General features: G+C 38.3%; 1 protein-coding gene across 2 annotated transcripts in view; it reads right to left on the bottom strand.

Moving 5' to 3' along the window:
• GABRG2 (gamma-aminobutyric acid type A receptor subunit gamma2) overlaps positions 1-17,881 on the bottom strand; it is a 60,377-nt gene extending 42,496 nt beyond the window's left edge. The window contains exon 1 of one of the 2 annotated variants that reach the window (XM_005483556.4): positions 17,025-17,881. In XM_005483556.4, the coding sequence (XP_005483613.1) occupies positions 17,025-17,131 (107 nt within the window). In that variant the 5' untranslated portion in view covers positions 17,132-17,881. The remainder of the gene's footprint in view (positions 1-17,024) is intronic. The other variant, XM_005483555.4, reaches the window with a different exon arrangement.
• Positions 17,882-18,180: the final 299 nt, after the last annotated feature.

The following is an 18,180-nucleotide window of genomic DNA, read 5'->3' as shown; positions in this document are numbered from 1 at the left end:
TACAATATTTCTAGTTGCAACAATATGGGCTCACAGCCAGTTGTCACAAAAATTACCAGAAACAGAGAGCAGTGTCAGCAGCTCTGGCAAAGAACCAAAAGCTGAAATGTAGCACCCAGCCTAGAATCTGTTTCTCCAGCAGACCATTGAGGTGTATTGTTAAATAAATTGATAATGGATGTACATTTCCAGGTCTGTATGAACAGATTGGTGTTATTAACCAAAGCTGAATTACACCACAATTCAAAATTCATGGGTAAGGAGAGGAATTGTATGGTACCCCGAGGGAGGATAGCAAAGCGTAAAGAGATGAAGGAAACTTTAGGCCAGTAAGGAATAGAAAGATAATTATAGAAACAAGCATACATCATTCATTTTGAACAGCCTGAGCTTGAAGTACAGCATTTATAGTTACTAGAGCTCTGGAGGAGTCTCAGATGTGATCAGATGATTCAGATAAGCCTCCATAACTTAAGATGATTATTTCAATTTTTTTTTTTTTTTTTTTTGAGCTGGAATTTTGTATGACTGCGTTTCTTTATATTTTATTTACTGGAGGTTATATAATCTACTTCTGTGTCTGTTTTCACTGTGGTTATGGATATTCGTGTTAGCAGTGAGCAAAAGCATTAGAAACAAACAGAAAAGGGAGAAATAGCTGCAGCAATTCTTCTGCATCAGTATAGGGTTAGTTTGAGTTGATCTGCTTCATCTGAAAGTATTTAGCTATATCTAAGTGTAAATTGTTTAATCTTGGAATTATGTGCACCTCAGAAGGTTTCTTTTATGTTTTACTTTCATTTTTTGCCACTCGTCTCCTGTCCCATCCCCTTCTCTCCTTTTCCAATTTTTTTAACCATTCTATGCATCTCTGAATGTGAAATCTAAGGCATTTGGAGCAGGATTTTTGCCTGTTATTACTCAGCTCCTGTAGATTGCCTCTATAGCTAAAAAAATCTCAAGAGAAGGAGTAAATAACCATTACTGAAATGTGATTTGACTAGGTTGGTTTTAGCTTGAGCTCACTTCATTTTTTCTGGCTGTTTTATTGTATATAATTGTCATCTGTTAGTATTGCATGTGATATCTCTTCCCCAATGATGTACATTGCTTTTTTAAGTGATTTCTCTAGAATCTCACTATAAATTAAAAAGCTCAATTCTCTTCTCAGTGAGTAAGATTAGGAAAACACAGATGCCCTCCAGCCATCTATTTAAAAAACATTAACTCAAAACCCCCAACCCTATTGCTCAATTAGACTTGAGAAATGAAAAAAATAGGTTCATGTTCTGTAGTTCCCTACAAGGAACTCATATTTGTGTTTTTTCAAAATTCTTGCACAATTTTTTTCTGTATTTTGTTTGCATGGTAATTTCACCCAGAAGGAAGTCACTTCTGGAATCACTCATGATGTAGTCATCTTCTCATCACTATCTGTCAATGTTTAAAAACAAACATGTGAGGTGCTAGAAATGTCAGCAGTTTTGCTTATTGAGTAGCAATCCTGGGCATTTTTTCAAATTTAAAATACTTTTTTTTCTTTATTGGTCTACTAGCATGAGCTATAAATTCAAGTTAGGCTGAACGTATTCATGTTCAGCTGAATATAAATCCTTCTTAGAATTAAATCTGTCAGGGAGTGTTTTCATTCTCATCTTCTCCTTCTCAGCACACACAAGAGCTCTATAATGAAGTGTTCCTGGTGTTGGGCTGGGAGCCAGGAGCATGGGATGCTTACCCCAGCTAAAGGACCAGTGTCCTACTTGCTGTGCTGAGCCAAGTGATCTCTTCTCTGCATGTGAGTGAAAACCATTTTTACAACTTTAATAAGCACATAAATGTCCCTTATTATTTGTGTATGATGAAAAGTGGGTATGATGCTGAACCATCTCACGATGGAGGAGGAAACAATCCCTAACCATTCCTTAGGGAATGACTTTGCATTGTGCTTACCAGCAGCATTAAAGCCCTTATTGCTGGTAAAGCAAGTGGGTCAGATAAGCCCTCAATGTTTAGGGAGTCAAAAAACAGTGAAACCAGTATAGGTTTATTCTGATTGTATTAATAATTCTTACTTCTCTCAGATCATGGCAGTATCATTACTGGAATGTTTTTAGACAGAAATGCATCTGAAGAAAGAGCTGAATGAACAGAAAATAGCTGCTCAATACACATGTCTGTAATTACATCATGATGTAGCTAACTCATTCACAAAATAAGAGTAAGCAAATGGTGGAAATTAAACTAGTTTCTGTTGTTTCTTTTTTAAACAATGGTTCTGATTTAACTTCATTTTTAATGCATGGTAACCAATAGTAACCCATGTGTTCCCACATAAACCAACTTATATCATGCAAGACGCTGTTTGCACTCATGCTCATAAAACAGACTGTGCAGAGGTGGATGTGGAATTTAGTTCTGATAACAGGGTAGATGTGTGATACATTAAGAATGTAAGTGGCAAACTAATGTCTCTATGTCAGCTGAGTAGGAAAATCGTCAACAAGTGTTCTGCAATTCCCCTATGGAATTTATTTGTTTTGATGGACTTTCTTTGGTGGTTGGTACTATCAGGATGGCTTCAGGTCAGGATCTCCTTAATCCTGTGGGACATATAAGCATGCCAGCTTCTGGGTAAGGACTGTCAGCATCTGTGCTCTAAGATGCACCCAGGCAGGGTTTCCCAACTCATCCCATGCCTGTTTACCCTGGAGAAAAAGAGTTTAGGGGGTGCTTTATCCCTCCCTACATCTCCCTGACAGGAGACTGTAGCCAGCTAGGGGTCAATCTCCTGTGCCAGGTAAAAAGGGACAGCACAAGAGGGAACAGCCTCAGGTTGCAGCAGGGGAGGTTTAGGTTGGATGTTAGGACAACTTTCTTCACTGGAAGGGTTGTCTGGTGTTGGAACAGACTGCCAGGGAGTCACCAGCCCAGAAGTATTCAATTCATGTGGATGTGATGCTTGGGGACATAGTTCAGTGGTGAATGTGGCAGTGTGCAGTTAATGACAGGACTCAATGATTTTAGAAGCCTTTTCCAGCCTTAATTATTCCACAATCCTGTGCCTTTACCCTGCCATGCTGCATTCTAAGTCCACTTCTCAATGTCTGTGCTATTGTAGTATTCTATGTATTTCTCTGCTCTGCACAGTGATGTCAGCAACTCATTCCCCATGGAGTCATGGCTTGTTATTATTGTCTAAATAAAACTCTGGTTGTACCATACAGAAAGTCAAATAAATTAGCCACAGATGCCTGGTCAATTAGATAAATGGCTGTGGCAGCTAAACCAAGTAAAACAGAGCTGTGGGCAGGTCAGGAGGAGTTCAGACCCTGACAAGCCTCTGTCCTGAGGCCGTGCAGGCTCAGGGCAAAGCAGTGCCTGTGGTGTGCTGCTGGGCTGCAGCTGCACTTCACACATGGTGCTTCCAAAAATCATCACAGCAATTGTGATGCAAAGCTGCTACATCTTACTTGCTTATTTATGCCCCACGTTTCCAGAGACAATTTAAAAAAGAAATGCTGGGGTCCTGAAAATTTTTTGAAAATCTTACTTTGGATATTTAGTCCATAGAACAACAGTCTCACTATTCAACTATATTCACCTATCTCACTATATTCAGCTTTTTATGCAGGAATTTCAGAACCTTTTCTCTGAAAAAATTTTGAATTGTTTTTAAAAGGTCCTAAGTAATAAATATAATGGTGAATCTGTAATTTTATTTTAGTGAGAAGAAACTGTGTGTCTTATCTTTAATGTCTTATCTTTTTATCTTTTTTTATCGGTCTCCAGTAAGTAAAATGTAAGGCACATAACATGCAAATTCTACCTAGCTCTGAAGTTTTTGACGTTTGAGTGGGCTAGGCATAATGATCACTGCAAAGCCAATCTTCCCATCCCTTGCATTTGAATGTGACTATTAAGGCTCGTCAAAACACCAGGAAAGTAGGAGCAATTTCTATTCCATACACATACAAACATGTATCTCCCAGAATTCTTTTTTTCCTCCACAAATATTTTGGCATACCTTTTTTTTACTCTTGTCAGCATTATAGAATTTTACTTTATAAATTGTCATTGCTCTGATTACGGTCGGAGAAATTTTTCCTTGTAAAAAGGAATGAAAATTTTACAGAGAAAGATACTAGAAATTTCCTTTGTAAGTAATGTTATTCAGGGCTAGAGAAAGATGGATGCCTCATAACTGGAAAAGAGAGCAAGAATAAGAACCATAACAAGTAGAAGCTATGAGTGAATTTGATTAATGTGTATAACTGGCTACAAGGGTCAGAAGTAGTATGGATGCAACCATAGACATATTCCAAAAGCATTCTTTTGAAACACTGCATTGGGAGCCAAGTTTATCCAGCACTATTACCAATTTATTTCTGAAATTTCTGGAGAGAAGAAACCATGTTAAGGTCTAAGAGATGTAGACTCATGTGGCTAGAGTTTAAAAATGTGTTTATTAATGGAATAATACAGGGTGCTGATGATGCTACAGAGAATGATACAAAGTCCAGAAAGACATACAGTGATGAAAATATTTCCTTCAGCTTGAGAGATTATATAAGAGGATTTTCTTTTCTCCTTGTCTCCTCATCTCCTGCAGCTCTGTACTGTGGCTAAGTCAAAGGATCTACTAAATGTGCTGCAAGATTGTTTCAGTTGAAAACCAACGTGTCCCTGTATTCAGGCCACAATGTCCAGTTCCTCATCAGCTCTGTAGAGCAGCCACTATGGCACAACAGCAAGGAGCTTTAAAGACCAAGCAGGGATAGACAGATGTTGCCATCTGGCATTACCAGGTCATCTTGGATTAGTCCATGGCCAGCTGTGGGGTCTCCTCTGAATGTAAGCACCAGCTACATGTGGGGTCATTTATGGAGGTTGTACTTGATGTGAGCATTGAAGCAAGGTGCACAAAGGAATTTAGGGTAGCTGCACAAAGCATCATGGCAACTCAGAAGAGGTTCATTGGCAAAATGCAGGGGGTTCCAGACCCATTTTCTATGATTAGAGGAGGCATCATGAGGCTTTAGAGATTTTGTTGGTAATTTGTGTATCTTACCCAAACTCCATAATTATTAGCTCTTTAAAAACAAGTCTTTCCATGACTTGAGCAGATGCTGATGGGGCCATCAGGTAAGGATGGACACTTGCAAACCCGTAAAATTAATGGTAGATGAGCAGAAGCTAAGGATGAAGATGTTTCACTAATCGTAGCATATCTCCCATGTGGATAAATCCATCTTGAGTTTTCCCTTGCTACAGATCCAGTAGCTTTTTATGAGCTACAGACTTATGCAGGATAACTGACAGAGTATTGATAAAAAGAAATTCCACTGGAAGCCACTGAAGTAAAACTCTGCATGCAATTTATCCTCCTGAGATCCTGGGGAATCTGGCAAACACACCTCAGGATAATTTGTTTAATAAAAAACAGGTGCTATTCTAAGCTCTACAGTTTTCCAGGACAGATTACCAAAGATATAATTTAGAAGAGAGGACATAAATGGAATACATGTGCTGGCAAATGTTGCATTTTTAGCTTATATCTGTCAGATTTTCCAGGATTATGCTTTCCATACTGCCAGCTGCTCAGTATTCCAATCCTTGTGCAGAAAACCATGTTGGTAAACACTTAAACACAAATGAAAGTGTTTTCCTGGATAAAGGCTTGAATGCTTAAAACCTTGCAAAACTGAAGCCCAGCTTAGCTGCCCCAGCCTGTTTTCCAAGGTGCCATTGCAGACATGATATCTTTGTTAAAGAAATACATTGTTTTCCTACCACTTGGAATTGCTGCTCGTTAACTAAAATGAGAGGTCCTATTTAAAATATACCTATTTATGATTGGAGGTAATTTGACTATTAAACTTCTGTGCTTTTCATTAAATTCTTTCATTACTATTTTATTGAGGAGCTCAGAACATTGCATATGCAGGTAATGATTGCAGATAACAAATGTTTCTCATTATTTAGTCTGAATATATGTTGCATTGAATTTAATCACGTCTGTGCTTATCTACTATAGAGAGATGAAGAGAGATAGAGCCTTGGGGATGGTAACAAAAGAATTTATTTTACAGATATAGTACCTTTCTTCTTTCTTTTCTTTTTTTTCCTTCCTTAATAAATTGTATAATTAAAGCTGCTCACAGTTTTCCCTTCTAGTATTCACCATAAGCCTTCACATGCTCAGAACTTTTTCAAAGTTACCGTAAGAGCTGAATTTCTTGGTTTCTGGCCAAAGATTAATTTTATTTCAATGGCTAAAATAAAATTCGCTTTTTGAAATCACTAAGGCTAAAATTATTCATATTCCCTTTTAATATCAAATCTATTTATGGGTTGTTTTTGCACATATAATCCCTAGATGACAGAATAGTAAATTTTGGAACTCGTTATAGAAATAATCCTTATTAAGAGGTATACCAGAGTAAAAGTACTTGGCTATTAAGTGGTTAAAATGCATTAAATGGATAAAACAGTCATTGAAAGTGGTTGGATATTAATAGTAGGTAATTTGGAATTGTTTAATTTAATTTCAGAGCAATTAACTTTCCCTGGAGGTGCTGTTGGCACGTTGTGAGAGGAAATATAACTGTCCTCACCTGGACAAAGGAGCAGTACCTTAGACTTACAACTTTTTGACATAAAGGAGGCAGAGTTGTGAATCTGGATCACAAAAACCAGTGCAGAGAGGAATATTTTCATGTTGTTCACCGTTTAAATATGGCTTTCAGAGCCTTGTTAGCTGTGCTGGACATGGAATTTAGGAATTTGGCCCAAAAGATTTGTCATTACTTTAATCTCATGTGCTACATTAGAGCCTTATTAAGGTTTTAAATAATTTAAGTGCATGCTATAAGTCCTTAAAGCAGCTTAGTGAAGTTTTTTAGCATTTCCTTTAGAAACCAGGAAATAAAATGAGAAAAGGCCTTATTAATGTATTGTTGATTGTTCTTGTCCCAAAGAGCTTACAAATATCCAATATGTTTATTCAATACAACGTGGTCTGTGATAGTGGTTAATTATTTGGCTTCATTAAAGGAGTAGTAATATTTGTAATTGTATTCTAAGGACCTCCAAGTATTTTACTGCTGGTAACCTTCCCTCTTCCAAATCCTCACCTTGCCAGAAAATAGTGACTTCCTTACTCCATTACGAAACAAAACTTTAACACTCAAACATTTTTGTTCCCTCAGAGGCTCAAGGAGCAGAAGCCAAAAGGTGTCTTTTCAGTATTCAAGTTCAACTACTAAGACAGTTCTTGGCAGAGTAAATATTATTACATGGGTCACACACCCCATCTTCCTTCTGAAACCACTACCAGCTTCTCTCCTGTGTTCTTCTTCAAGTGTGGAATGGCTCTGCTCTCTGACTCCCAAAACAAATACCCAGGCTGTCTTCACTTCATGCAAATGGCTGCTCTGCATTTCTCATCTTTGTTAATTTGAGCATAATAACTCATCTTCCCAATCCCTGCACTTGTTTTCTGTTTGAAACATAGCAGGCTTCTTGTCAGCATATTATAAATGCTTTATAATTCTGCTCTTCATAATTCACTTCCGGAGCAGGTTCAGTTCGGACTCTTATTCACACACAGCAAGTGTACAACCTTTCTAGACTCATAGCTGAAGTCCTTACTCCTTGAATTAAGTAACTCTAAGGGCTATCCGTAATCCATCTAAGAAGATTGAGCTGACTGTAATTTTAATTATATATCAATTATTTGTTGGTGTTTTTCATTCACTGACATTTATGTGTTTGTCTGCCTTTCCTGTTTTATCTGTGTGAGCCATGGTATCACAGTTGTCTTGAAAATATTGTCCATTCACAAAAATATGCTGATGATTTACATATAGAATTATGGCGTTGATTTTTGGGAGATCAGGTGATTATTTTTCTGCACAGAAGTCAGTTCAAAAGCTTAAATTTTGGAAGAATGAATCTTAGGGCTATAAAAGTAGAAACATTTGGCATTGATCAGGGTAGCAGAGGGAAAAAATAATTGCAGACTTCTTGATAAGCTGTTTTCCCTTGCCTGCTTCAGTATCTTCTGTCCACCTGATTGAAGCCCTTTTAGTGTTAATTTGTAGTGTGAAATCTCTTCTGTCTTCACCAGTTTTTGGTGAGGAAAAGCAGAGTACAAACTCTGCCACCCTTCAGTGGGATGTACTCAAAATGCCCAGGAGATAACTGATCTTGGTGCCTGATTATCATGGGCACATCTCATTCTCTTCTCCACCTCTGGCAAACATATGTGTGGTTCAATGGGTCCAAAAGTGCATCACTTAATAACACATTGACTAACACATTGATTAGTTTAGTAAGGCTTTCTACCATTATCTGATTAATTTCTCTTAATGGTTTTTTTTCCTCATTCTTCCTCCTGCTATCTCTTTTTCTCTCTCTTGGAAAATAATCTAAGGGAATTAAATGAAAGTGGAATTAAGTGGATAATCCTCAATCTGTTGCAGCAGGCAGAATTCTGTTTGGATCTGAAGATATTTTGCTGTGGATTAACAAAAGCTTCATATGACCAGAATATGCTATTAGTGTTACACAATATAAAATTGAGCCACTAGTGAAGGAAAATACTCATTTTCTCCACTTTTTGGGGGGGCAGGAATCCTGACAGAAGGTTATTAGAGGTATGTATAAGATCCCCTTTAAGGTGCATTTCTCATCAATGTATAGAACCAGAAGTATTTTTCAGCAGAACATGGAGCATTCAAAAACTTGAAGAAGATAAATAGCTCAGAAAGAAAGGTGGTCTTTTATCTCAAGGGTTCCCATCAAAGTCCAAGATGACATTCAGTAAAAAATACAATTTCATACATGACTACCTGCATCATCTAGAAAGAGTTTATGCAAGCATAAAAAATAAATAACTTCTTATTCCATCCCTTCCAAAAGATCATTATTATCCTTCATTTATTTTAAATAGCTTTTTTACTTATACTGATATTTTATTTCTGGTAATAATCTGTATATGTTGGTTTAGGTATGGTAAAAATGATATTTCTTTAACATTTTGCTTAAATTTTGGAAGAATGAGTCTTAGGGCTATAAATTGCAAACGGATGCAAGTTCTATCTTGTAAGACTAATATTTAGTTTCATACACAATGGCCAGATTTCACAGCTAGGCCTACACATTGTGTTGTTCTTTACTGATTATGTGTGAAAATGTCCTTCCACTACATCCAAAAAATAGAACTGATCCTCAAGATATGAAAATGTTTTAAACAATAGTGCTTTTCTTATTTAGAGGTGATCAACTGTTGCACTAAGTTTCTTGCATGATTTACTGAATTTCTCTTGTCTGCTATCACTTTGCTGTAATCATAATGCAGCCATTATTCTGGGTCAAATCAGTGGTGTTTTGAGCCATGTATTTGGCATCTGTCAGCTGCCAATAAAAGAGGATAAGAGCAAAAGGTAAGGGCAGAACTATCCCTGGTAAAATCTCTCCCCTTTCAGAAACATGCGGCTAGAGATTTCCTATAATGGAGTGATATCACTGAGTTTAATGAATTCAAAATATTTTTCTTCTCTTTGAATCTATATAAATATTTGGGCTCTGCGTCCCCCCCCTTATTAAGAAGAAAAACTTTTTTTTTTTTTCAGGGATAATATCATTGCATGCTCCATGTCCTTTATTTAAGAGAGAACAAGTAAAGCTACTGTAGTCAACTTTTTCTGTGTTGCTTAGGACATCACATGAAAAAACATTATGCAGCTGAGGTACTCATTTACATGGGAAGGTATTTGTTACATTTCTCTTCTGCTTATGCAGTCACTGGTGGTTTTCATCAGCATTAAAGCCTCCTTTTTTGACAGCAGTTGTGTTAAAAATATTACTGTTATATAAATAAGAGGATATCACCGTGTGTCAGACTGAATACCCAATATTCAGTCTGACAAGACTTGCATATTAATTTTTTGTTGCAACTATACAAATACCCCAGAATGACACTAGGTATAATCCTCACTATTCTCTCAAGAGTTTTCTTCAACCTACCACCATCACCCCTCTTTTACCTCAGTTTGTCTGAACCAGTTGGCAGGTGTTGGAACTTGTGAAAATATGTATCTCCCTTCACTCACTCTTTTTTCATATGGAAAAAAAAAATGTACAGTCCTTTTGTAAATTTCTCACATTGAAGGAGATGGTTACATGTTCTGATATAAATTATGTTCTAACCCCTTCATATGAAAAATTTAAAAGCAATTAATTTTATTTTCTGTTTTGCTGGTTTTTTCGGTTCTTGGCTTAATGCAAAACTAAATTTTTTCTTCATTAGAAAAATCAAATAAGCAGTTTACTTCTGGACATTAAAATAGGAAACCTGACCCAATTCAAACAGCAAAGCTTCTACTTACTGCACCAGAGCTCTTCTGAGGTAGGTGCTCATCTAAATAAAATGCCCTTAAAGACATTACACCTCCACAAGAATTCACTCTAGGTGAATTCAGACTCTCACACTCTACTCCTTACAGCACCATGACAATTTAGGCCAAACTCCATTATCACAAGGAAACGTGCAGTGAATGCTAAGTTTAAAGTCATCAGAAGTCATTCACCAAATTGGGTCTAAAAAGATCAGTACATCTAGAATGGGCACTATATACTGTTCCTTTCTCATCTCTCCATCACCTAAAGTATCTCTTCACCCTTTTTTTTTGTGTTGGATGTTTTCTCTAGGGGCAGCTGTAGTCCCTAATTTCATTGGTGCTCAATGAGTTTTAGTCTCATTCCATGAGAAAGGATCTTCCTTACCTAATAATAATTATAGATACCTGACTATCGTGGTGGGCTCTTTTTTTTCTGGAATTTATGGTTCTTTCCTGGTACTTCCTGAGGTCTTTTTATTCACTGTATAAGAAACTTGTCCTGTATGAAGTAAACAGCTTCCTGCTTTGAGCCCAGAAAGTTACATCTCCTTCCAGTGAAGTTATCTGGATGTCCATTTCTATCATCAGCTGTCATATCTTTTCTAAAAAGAAAATGAATATGTCTCTTTCTCCTGTATTCTCAAAAGCCTCCCTGGTGCTCGTTCAGAAGTTCCATTCAGAGAAAACAGCTCATTTTCTAGAATGGAGAAATTCCTTTTTGTCCAGAAGGCCAGGGAAAGACTTATGTGCCATTTAAGATCAATTTACATTACAGTCTGTGGTCTGAAGTGGAGTGTGAAGTTTTAGCTGATCATCTGTATAGAATAAAAAAGAAGAAATGAAGGAAAAAATATTTAGAGGTATTGTAAATCAGCTGGAATGTAGGTTGAGAGCTTTCTGCAAAAGCATTATGCAGTGTAAGAAATCCTTTTTGAAGATCCTTACTGAGTTATAATTTAACTTTGAGTGATTTCCCAGTTCTTAGATAAGCACAAAACTACCTGTATGAATCTATACTGGATATGCCCTGGCTTTTCTCAGCAACAGACTGACTTCAGTGGGACAGGAATTACTGAGAGGATAAAATGAGGCCTTGCCATGTGAGAAGACTCTCAGAACTGCTGAGATTTTCAGCATTAGGTGTTGGATATGATGTTGGTTTCTTAGTAGGCAAAACTAGGAGAATGGACAATTCTATCTTATCATTCATGTTAAAAGAAACTTACATTGCAATAGAAATCTGTTTTAAAAAGTACAACCCTAAACAGGCTGTGGAGCATAACAATGAAAAAAAAAAGCCCTCTGACATCCTGTATCAGGTTTTGGGGGTATTTTTCTCTGTGTTTGCATGTGTATGTCCAGATTCATTTCAGTGATGCCCAGCAATAGAACGAGGAGATATTGCCATAAAGAGAAACACAAGAAATTCCACCTCAACGTGAGGAAGAACTTCTTTATGTTAAGGGTGGCAGAGCCCTGGAACAGCTGCCCAGGGAGGTTCCTGGAGTCTCCCTCTCTGGGGACATCCCAAACCCACCTGGACACCTTCCTGTGTCACCTCTCCAGGTGACCCTGCCTTGGCAGGGGTGTTGGACTGGAGGATCTCCAGAGATCCTTTCCAACCCTAATGATTCAGTGACTCTGATTTTCTGAGCTTGAATTCACATTAATCCACCCTCCAGTTCCACTTTGTTCTTCACCTGCAGTCTTACCCAACTCACTTCCCGTCTCACACGCGCCACCTCTCCCTCTGCATTTGAGGTTTCTCTGTGTGGGGTGCAGGTGCCATGGTCTGCAAATCTGCAGTTCAGACTGCACCAAGAGAGAAACCCAGAACACTCCAATTATTCCCATGAATGCTAAAAAAATAAGTAATCAAATGATCACCCTAATAGAATATAGGACTGTATATGTAGGAATATATATAATAATAATAATAATATCTATATTTTACAGCTGGAGTGGCTGACACTCCCTGTGACAAGGGGAGGGCTGAAGGGACAGAGCCAGCTCCAAATGAGCCAGTTCATCTCTCTCTGCAGGACACTGCCAGGCACAGCTGGTGACCTTAAAGCTGCCTCTGCTTTGGAGCTTACTGGCATGTATATCTGCAAGGTACTGTAAAAAAATCAACCATCCTATGTATGTGCATCTGTTACTGGTCATCTGTGTCTAATGCTTTATCTAAACATTTAATAATTCATTATTCAAGTGAAAATTCAGTTTTCCATTGGAGAAAGTGGTGGTCATTACTAAAGCATATAGGAGTTTAATTGTACTGGGACTGAGACTTGGAAAGAGTTCCCCTTGACCAAACATTTGCTTCTTTCCCTTTCATCCATTCACTCCTCTTCCCTTTTAAACTTTTGTGCAGCTGCTACAGAATTTAATGATATATGTCAATAGACTGAATGCAGTAAAAAAGAAACCAATGCAAACACAATCCAAATCATCAGGATATTTTTTCCAGATTACCATTAATCATGAAAATTTTAAACCCTAAAGACCCTAAAGCATTATTTGGATGGCCATGAAGAAGACATAATATGAATAATATGGGAAATCTTATATTAAAAGAACAGATTAATTTTCTAAGATATTTTTACTGTAGTTAGTTTCTATAGATTTTTATTAGCAGCTTTCACTCTTTAGATTTTTGAAGATTCAAAATTTCAGAAAGGAGTCTAACATTGCTTTCCATACTCACTGGAGTATTTTGGAGTACATGAGTTTTGGCATGCAGGTTATGTTTAGGTGGTTTAGTCACTACAGCAGAATTTAGTCAAAGGGTTTCATCCATATTTCTGAATCATATATTTTCAAGTAGGGAAACAGCATCTGTAATTTGTTTTTTTGCCCCATCAAGTTATTAACAATAGAATTTAACTTAATTTTCAAATCTACTTTAGATCAGTAGTTTTGGTACTGTGTTTATGACAATAATAGCTGTTATAATAGCTATTATGTTATAATATGGCAATAGTAGCTGTTGTGTCTCAGCACTGCAGCTCCCAGCAGTCAGGAATGCAGCATGGCCATGAAAAACTCACAGGCAGGCCTTGCTCCCCCTGAAATGCTCAAATGTGCAGGTCCTGTGTCCACACAGCTTTAGCTCTGCTGATACAAACACTGGAGTGTATGAAATATTCATTTCATGGCATCATAGATAAGGATAAAGTCATATTTTAATAGGGCTTAGATCCACATCTCCTATCACGACACTTCTTCAAAAGGGCCTAATCCTTGTGAGGTGAAAAATTGTCTCTTACTGAGCAACTCCTTATTCCAGTAATGGGACCTCTGGCTTAGTGTCAGTGAGAAATTATTGGAAATGTATGAATAACTATGGCTGCAGGATTAACACCAAACTGATATTGGCAAGTTTTACAGTAATTCTAAGTGACTGCCCATCTGAAAGATATTCTTGTTATTATGTCATATCACTTTACAAGACCAAAATAATTTTATTTACGCCCATGTTCGTTAATTTTTTAATAAATATACATGTATTCACTTAGGCACCAGACTATTTTGATGCTAAAATGATTGCTTTGTTTATGGGGTTTTTTTGATCAGTGTTGACAGTCTTCTCTTTTAGGCATGTAGTTTCAGCATAAAAATATTGCCATGAAACTCCTTGGGCACAAACAAGTGAAAAGAAAAAGTCCCAAATTTCCCATCTGAACATTATTTTCCACTGTATTGTGTAGCTTTTGGTGGCAGTTTGTTAAAGCTCTGCAAAAGTAACTGATAAACCCCATATATAAGCAGTGTGCAGAATACAGCCTTAAATAATTTTGAAACTTTGCTGGTGATTTCTATTACATGTGATGTTTTAAATACATGTTGTATGTTTGATGAGAACCATCAAATAATTAGTTCTGATTAAACCCCATCAGGTGTACAAATATATTTTCCTAAATAATTTTAAATTCTCTTGATCTGAGGACTTTTTACATACAATTTTCAGAAATTGGGAGCTTGATCTGACCAATATTCACTGAACACAGCTCCAAGCCCATGTGATGGATTGCTCACTGCTGTAACACTGATCTGAGGGGTGAGAGGAGGAGAGAACTTTGTGCAAGAAGTTTCCAGTCCAGTTACGAATGTTGAGAAACCAACTGGAAAAAAACACTACCTAAAACTTTAGTATGCCCAGTTTTAAGGATGCACTTTGTGTATTTCATAAAAGTGATACAAATTCTTTAAGATAAAAATACGTCAGTGTTGTAAAATGATATTTTTTCTGAGTTCATTCATGATTTACTGGAGCCAGTGCTAGAATTTTAGCTACTTGCATTAGTGCCTGAGTGGTGTCTTAACTTTCCTCTTCTTTCTTTAATCTTCTAAATATTAATGATTTTGCAGCAATGAATTTCCCTATATAGTAATTTCTTGTATTAAAAGGGTTCAAATTTCTGCACAGTAATGGTAATCATTACTTTGATCAAATTCTGCAAATACTTAAACTTCTGTGTGTGTTCTGTTAGATGTCAACACGTTTATTCAGATGTTCAATGTGGAGCATCTTTGTTAGTGTTGAATTGGCCTTTCTAAATTTCAGTCTCCCTGAAAAGTGACACACAATACAATAATAATCCTTTTTCTGAAGTGTTTGATAAGTTTTTAACAAAGAAAACCTTTCATCTTGGCTATAAATAAATGGTATCTGAATTCAACATTTATAACTCTATCTTGGTCCTTGAGTTTCCAAAACTAATAACAAGACTCCTTCCACAATGGGAGGAGGAAAATGTTCTGATTGTTAGAATTAAAATCACATATACATATTGACTCATTTAAAATGTTTCTCTAAAGCACTGAGAATAATTTTCCCTTTAGATGTAGCTATTATTTCTCAGTCTGTGATTTATTCTTTAAAATTATTAGATCAGGAGGCTTTCAAAAGAAACCATCTTGGCTATCAGAGATCTGTGAACAGAATACAGAACTTTTTGTTGAGATAAAACTATAAATTGCATTATGAAGGGTTTCTTTTAAAGCTGATGAAATAATTTTGGCAAAATTCCTCTCAGGCAATGCTTTTCTGAAAGATGAGTGAAAAGAAGGAAGTGTGCTAAAATAAGTACCTGGGATTATTTTAGTGGAAGTTTTATGTCAAAATAATATGAAAGCCCGTCATAAAATGGTGTAAAAATTGACTTTTCCATTTCTGTATTCAGGTAGTAACCATAACTGGTTTCATAAGAGTCAAAAATACCTCACACCTGTCTTATTCCCAACACCAAAGTACCCTCACAGTAGGCTCATCAAGTTTTTCTCATTTTCTGCTCAATTTTCAACCAGTTTTAGTTTCTTCTCACAGGAATTCTTTACAAAGTTCTTTTTGTGTGCAAAAAAAAAGTTACTTGAAAACCTAGCAACTTTTCATTTCCCCAGCCAATCATTTTGGCCTTTTATTTGGCTTAGAACTAAGATCCTGCCATTGCAGGTATGAAGTCTGATTTTACTTAAATTTAAAAAATAATTTAAAAAAGGAAATATAAAGAAAAATAAACCAAACAATACAGAAAACCAAAGGAAAGACCCCCCTTTTTGGTATGGTAGTGTCCATGTAAAAGGAAGGAAGGGGAAAGAAGGTAAATTTGAGAAGCCTGTGTGAATCTAGCATTAGTAGTAGCAGAGTGGCACTAACTTGTCGAAGGTATCAGTGACAACATGGCTCGTGCAGCTGTGGGGAGGGGTCTGTTGCCTCTCGGAAGGCCACACACTGCCGTGCAGAGATTTTCCCTCATCTAACCTGTTAAATGCACAGTCCACACATTTTTGCAGGGATGTCTGCTCCAGCGCAAAGCTTGGCACTGCAGCAATTCTCCCGCCCTCCACTTTCTGCTCATCCACATATGAACTCCTGCTTCCTGTGCTGTGGGATTTTCACCCCTTTCCCTTTGGGTGCGTGATGCACACACATGCAGCAGAACGAGCCGGGTGTGCCGGCAGCATTCAGCTGGAAACATTCAACCCCAAAACTATCGCATCCTCTGGGGAGCCGCGGCCGCCCGCACCGGGGGGATGCTGGGGCCGGGGGCTCCGAGGGACCCAGAGGGGCTATGAGGGACCTAGTGGAGCTCTGAGGGGCCCGGGGTTGCTGTACGGAGCCGGGGGAGCTGTGAGGGAGCCGTGCGGAGCCGGGAGGAGCCGAGCGGGACCCGCATCCCTGTCCTTGGTACCCAGCCCTGCCCGCGCCCGCCGCGCAGCCCCGCACAGCCATGATGGGGCTGCCCGCTCCGGGAAAACATGCAGGAATGCACGGACATTGTGCCCGCAAAACGCAGCTCCGTGCACCGGAGCGAGCTATTAATTCAGAGATAAAAGGCTTCATTAATATGGCACCAAATTCTATGAACAGCCCCGGCATGTACCACCATCACACACACCCGCCGCTCACCCTCCCTCTGTCCATGTCAGAGCCACAACAATTGTAAGAGAAATAAAACATTCTAAGATCTCAGCTGCTAGAGATGGATGAATGCAATGCCACTATCCAAACCTCTGGCATTCTCACGACAGCTCAGCAAATTCGCAGATTCTTCACCCCCCCCAGCCCTCCCTCTCCCCCCACCCTCCCAAACAGAATCAGAAAGCACATCTTACCACTGGATGAGAGAGAAGAACAGAAGTGCCCACACCATCATTTTGAGAGAAAATGCAGGATTCAAGAATGCAGTGTTCCCCAGGCTTGTTGGATTTGGAGGAATCATCTCTATTCCAGCCCCCCCACCCCCCCCCCCCAGCTTTTTTCCCCCTTTCCTCTCGGTTGCAGATGGATCCGTCCCCTTCTTTAATTTTTTTTTTTTTTTGGTAGTAGTTCTCCCTCCTCCCTACCAGGTCCCGTCAGTGGGATGAGACATTGCGCCCAGCTGCGGGAATTAATATGCAGGGGGAGAGAAATTAGATCTGCACAAGCCCTTTGCAGATATAATCAGAAAACGTCAGCTCTGGCAGCAGGCAGCAGCTTCCAAATCTAGGGAAATAATATAATTGGAAGAAAAGGAAAAAAATGAAACCCAAACAAAAAGCGAAAATCACAGACACTCACAGAATAAAAACATCAAGGAAAGGAGCACATACACATTTACGGAACCGCTGACACACATGCAGGAAAATCCAATAAAGCAACAAAGAGTAAATGAGGGGAAAAAAAAAAAGAATAAAGCAATGGAGCTTCTGCCTGAATGCAGATTAACTCTGAGGTCAAAGTGGAAATGATGCACTCTGCTGCAGCACAGATTAACACATGCGTGGTGTCAGCCAGGGTGCTTTTTAACCTTTGATTACACATATGCAGGCAGCCTGGATTTTCATTTTGGAGCTGAGAAGGATTTGGCAGGCATAAAAAAGGAGGTTGGAAGGAAAAACTCGCCCTATGCTGCTGAGCATCCTCATTTTTCTAAACAGCGTGGAAATCGTGATTGCAAAGGGGGAAAAAAATGAAAGGTTGGATGGGGGAGTGGAAAAGGGAGGGATGGTTGTTGCTAAGTAACTCAGGAAATGGGGAAAGCAGCATTGGTGGAGTCAGTATGAATGAGGTGATTTAGTGTGTGATAGGATCAGGGGGAATATGCAAGGATTTTATCTCCCCTCCCCCTAATAAAAGAGGCTACACAGACACAGGAAACACTTCCTGGCCAGAGGGGAAACACTAGAGGACTATGGAAGATGAATGCTGTGAAATTTTGGCACCAGAATCCCAAATTCTGTTATCCAAAAATGCGATTTAGCAACTACTCGTGGAGTATATAATTTGGGG

This window comes from Zonotrichia albicollis, chromosome 15 (assembly GCF_047830755.1).
Source record: "Zonotrichia albicollis isolate bZonAlb1 chromosome 15, bZonAlb1.hap1, whole genome shotgun sequence".
Taxonomy (NCBI): domain Eukaryota; kingdom Metazoa; phylum Chordata; class Aves; order Passeriformes; family Passerellidae; genus Zonotrichia; species Zonotrichia albicollis.
This window is presented reverse-complemented; position numbering and strand designations above follow the sequence as displayed.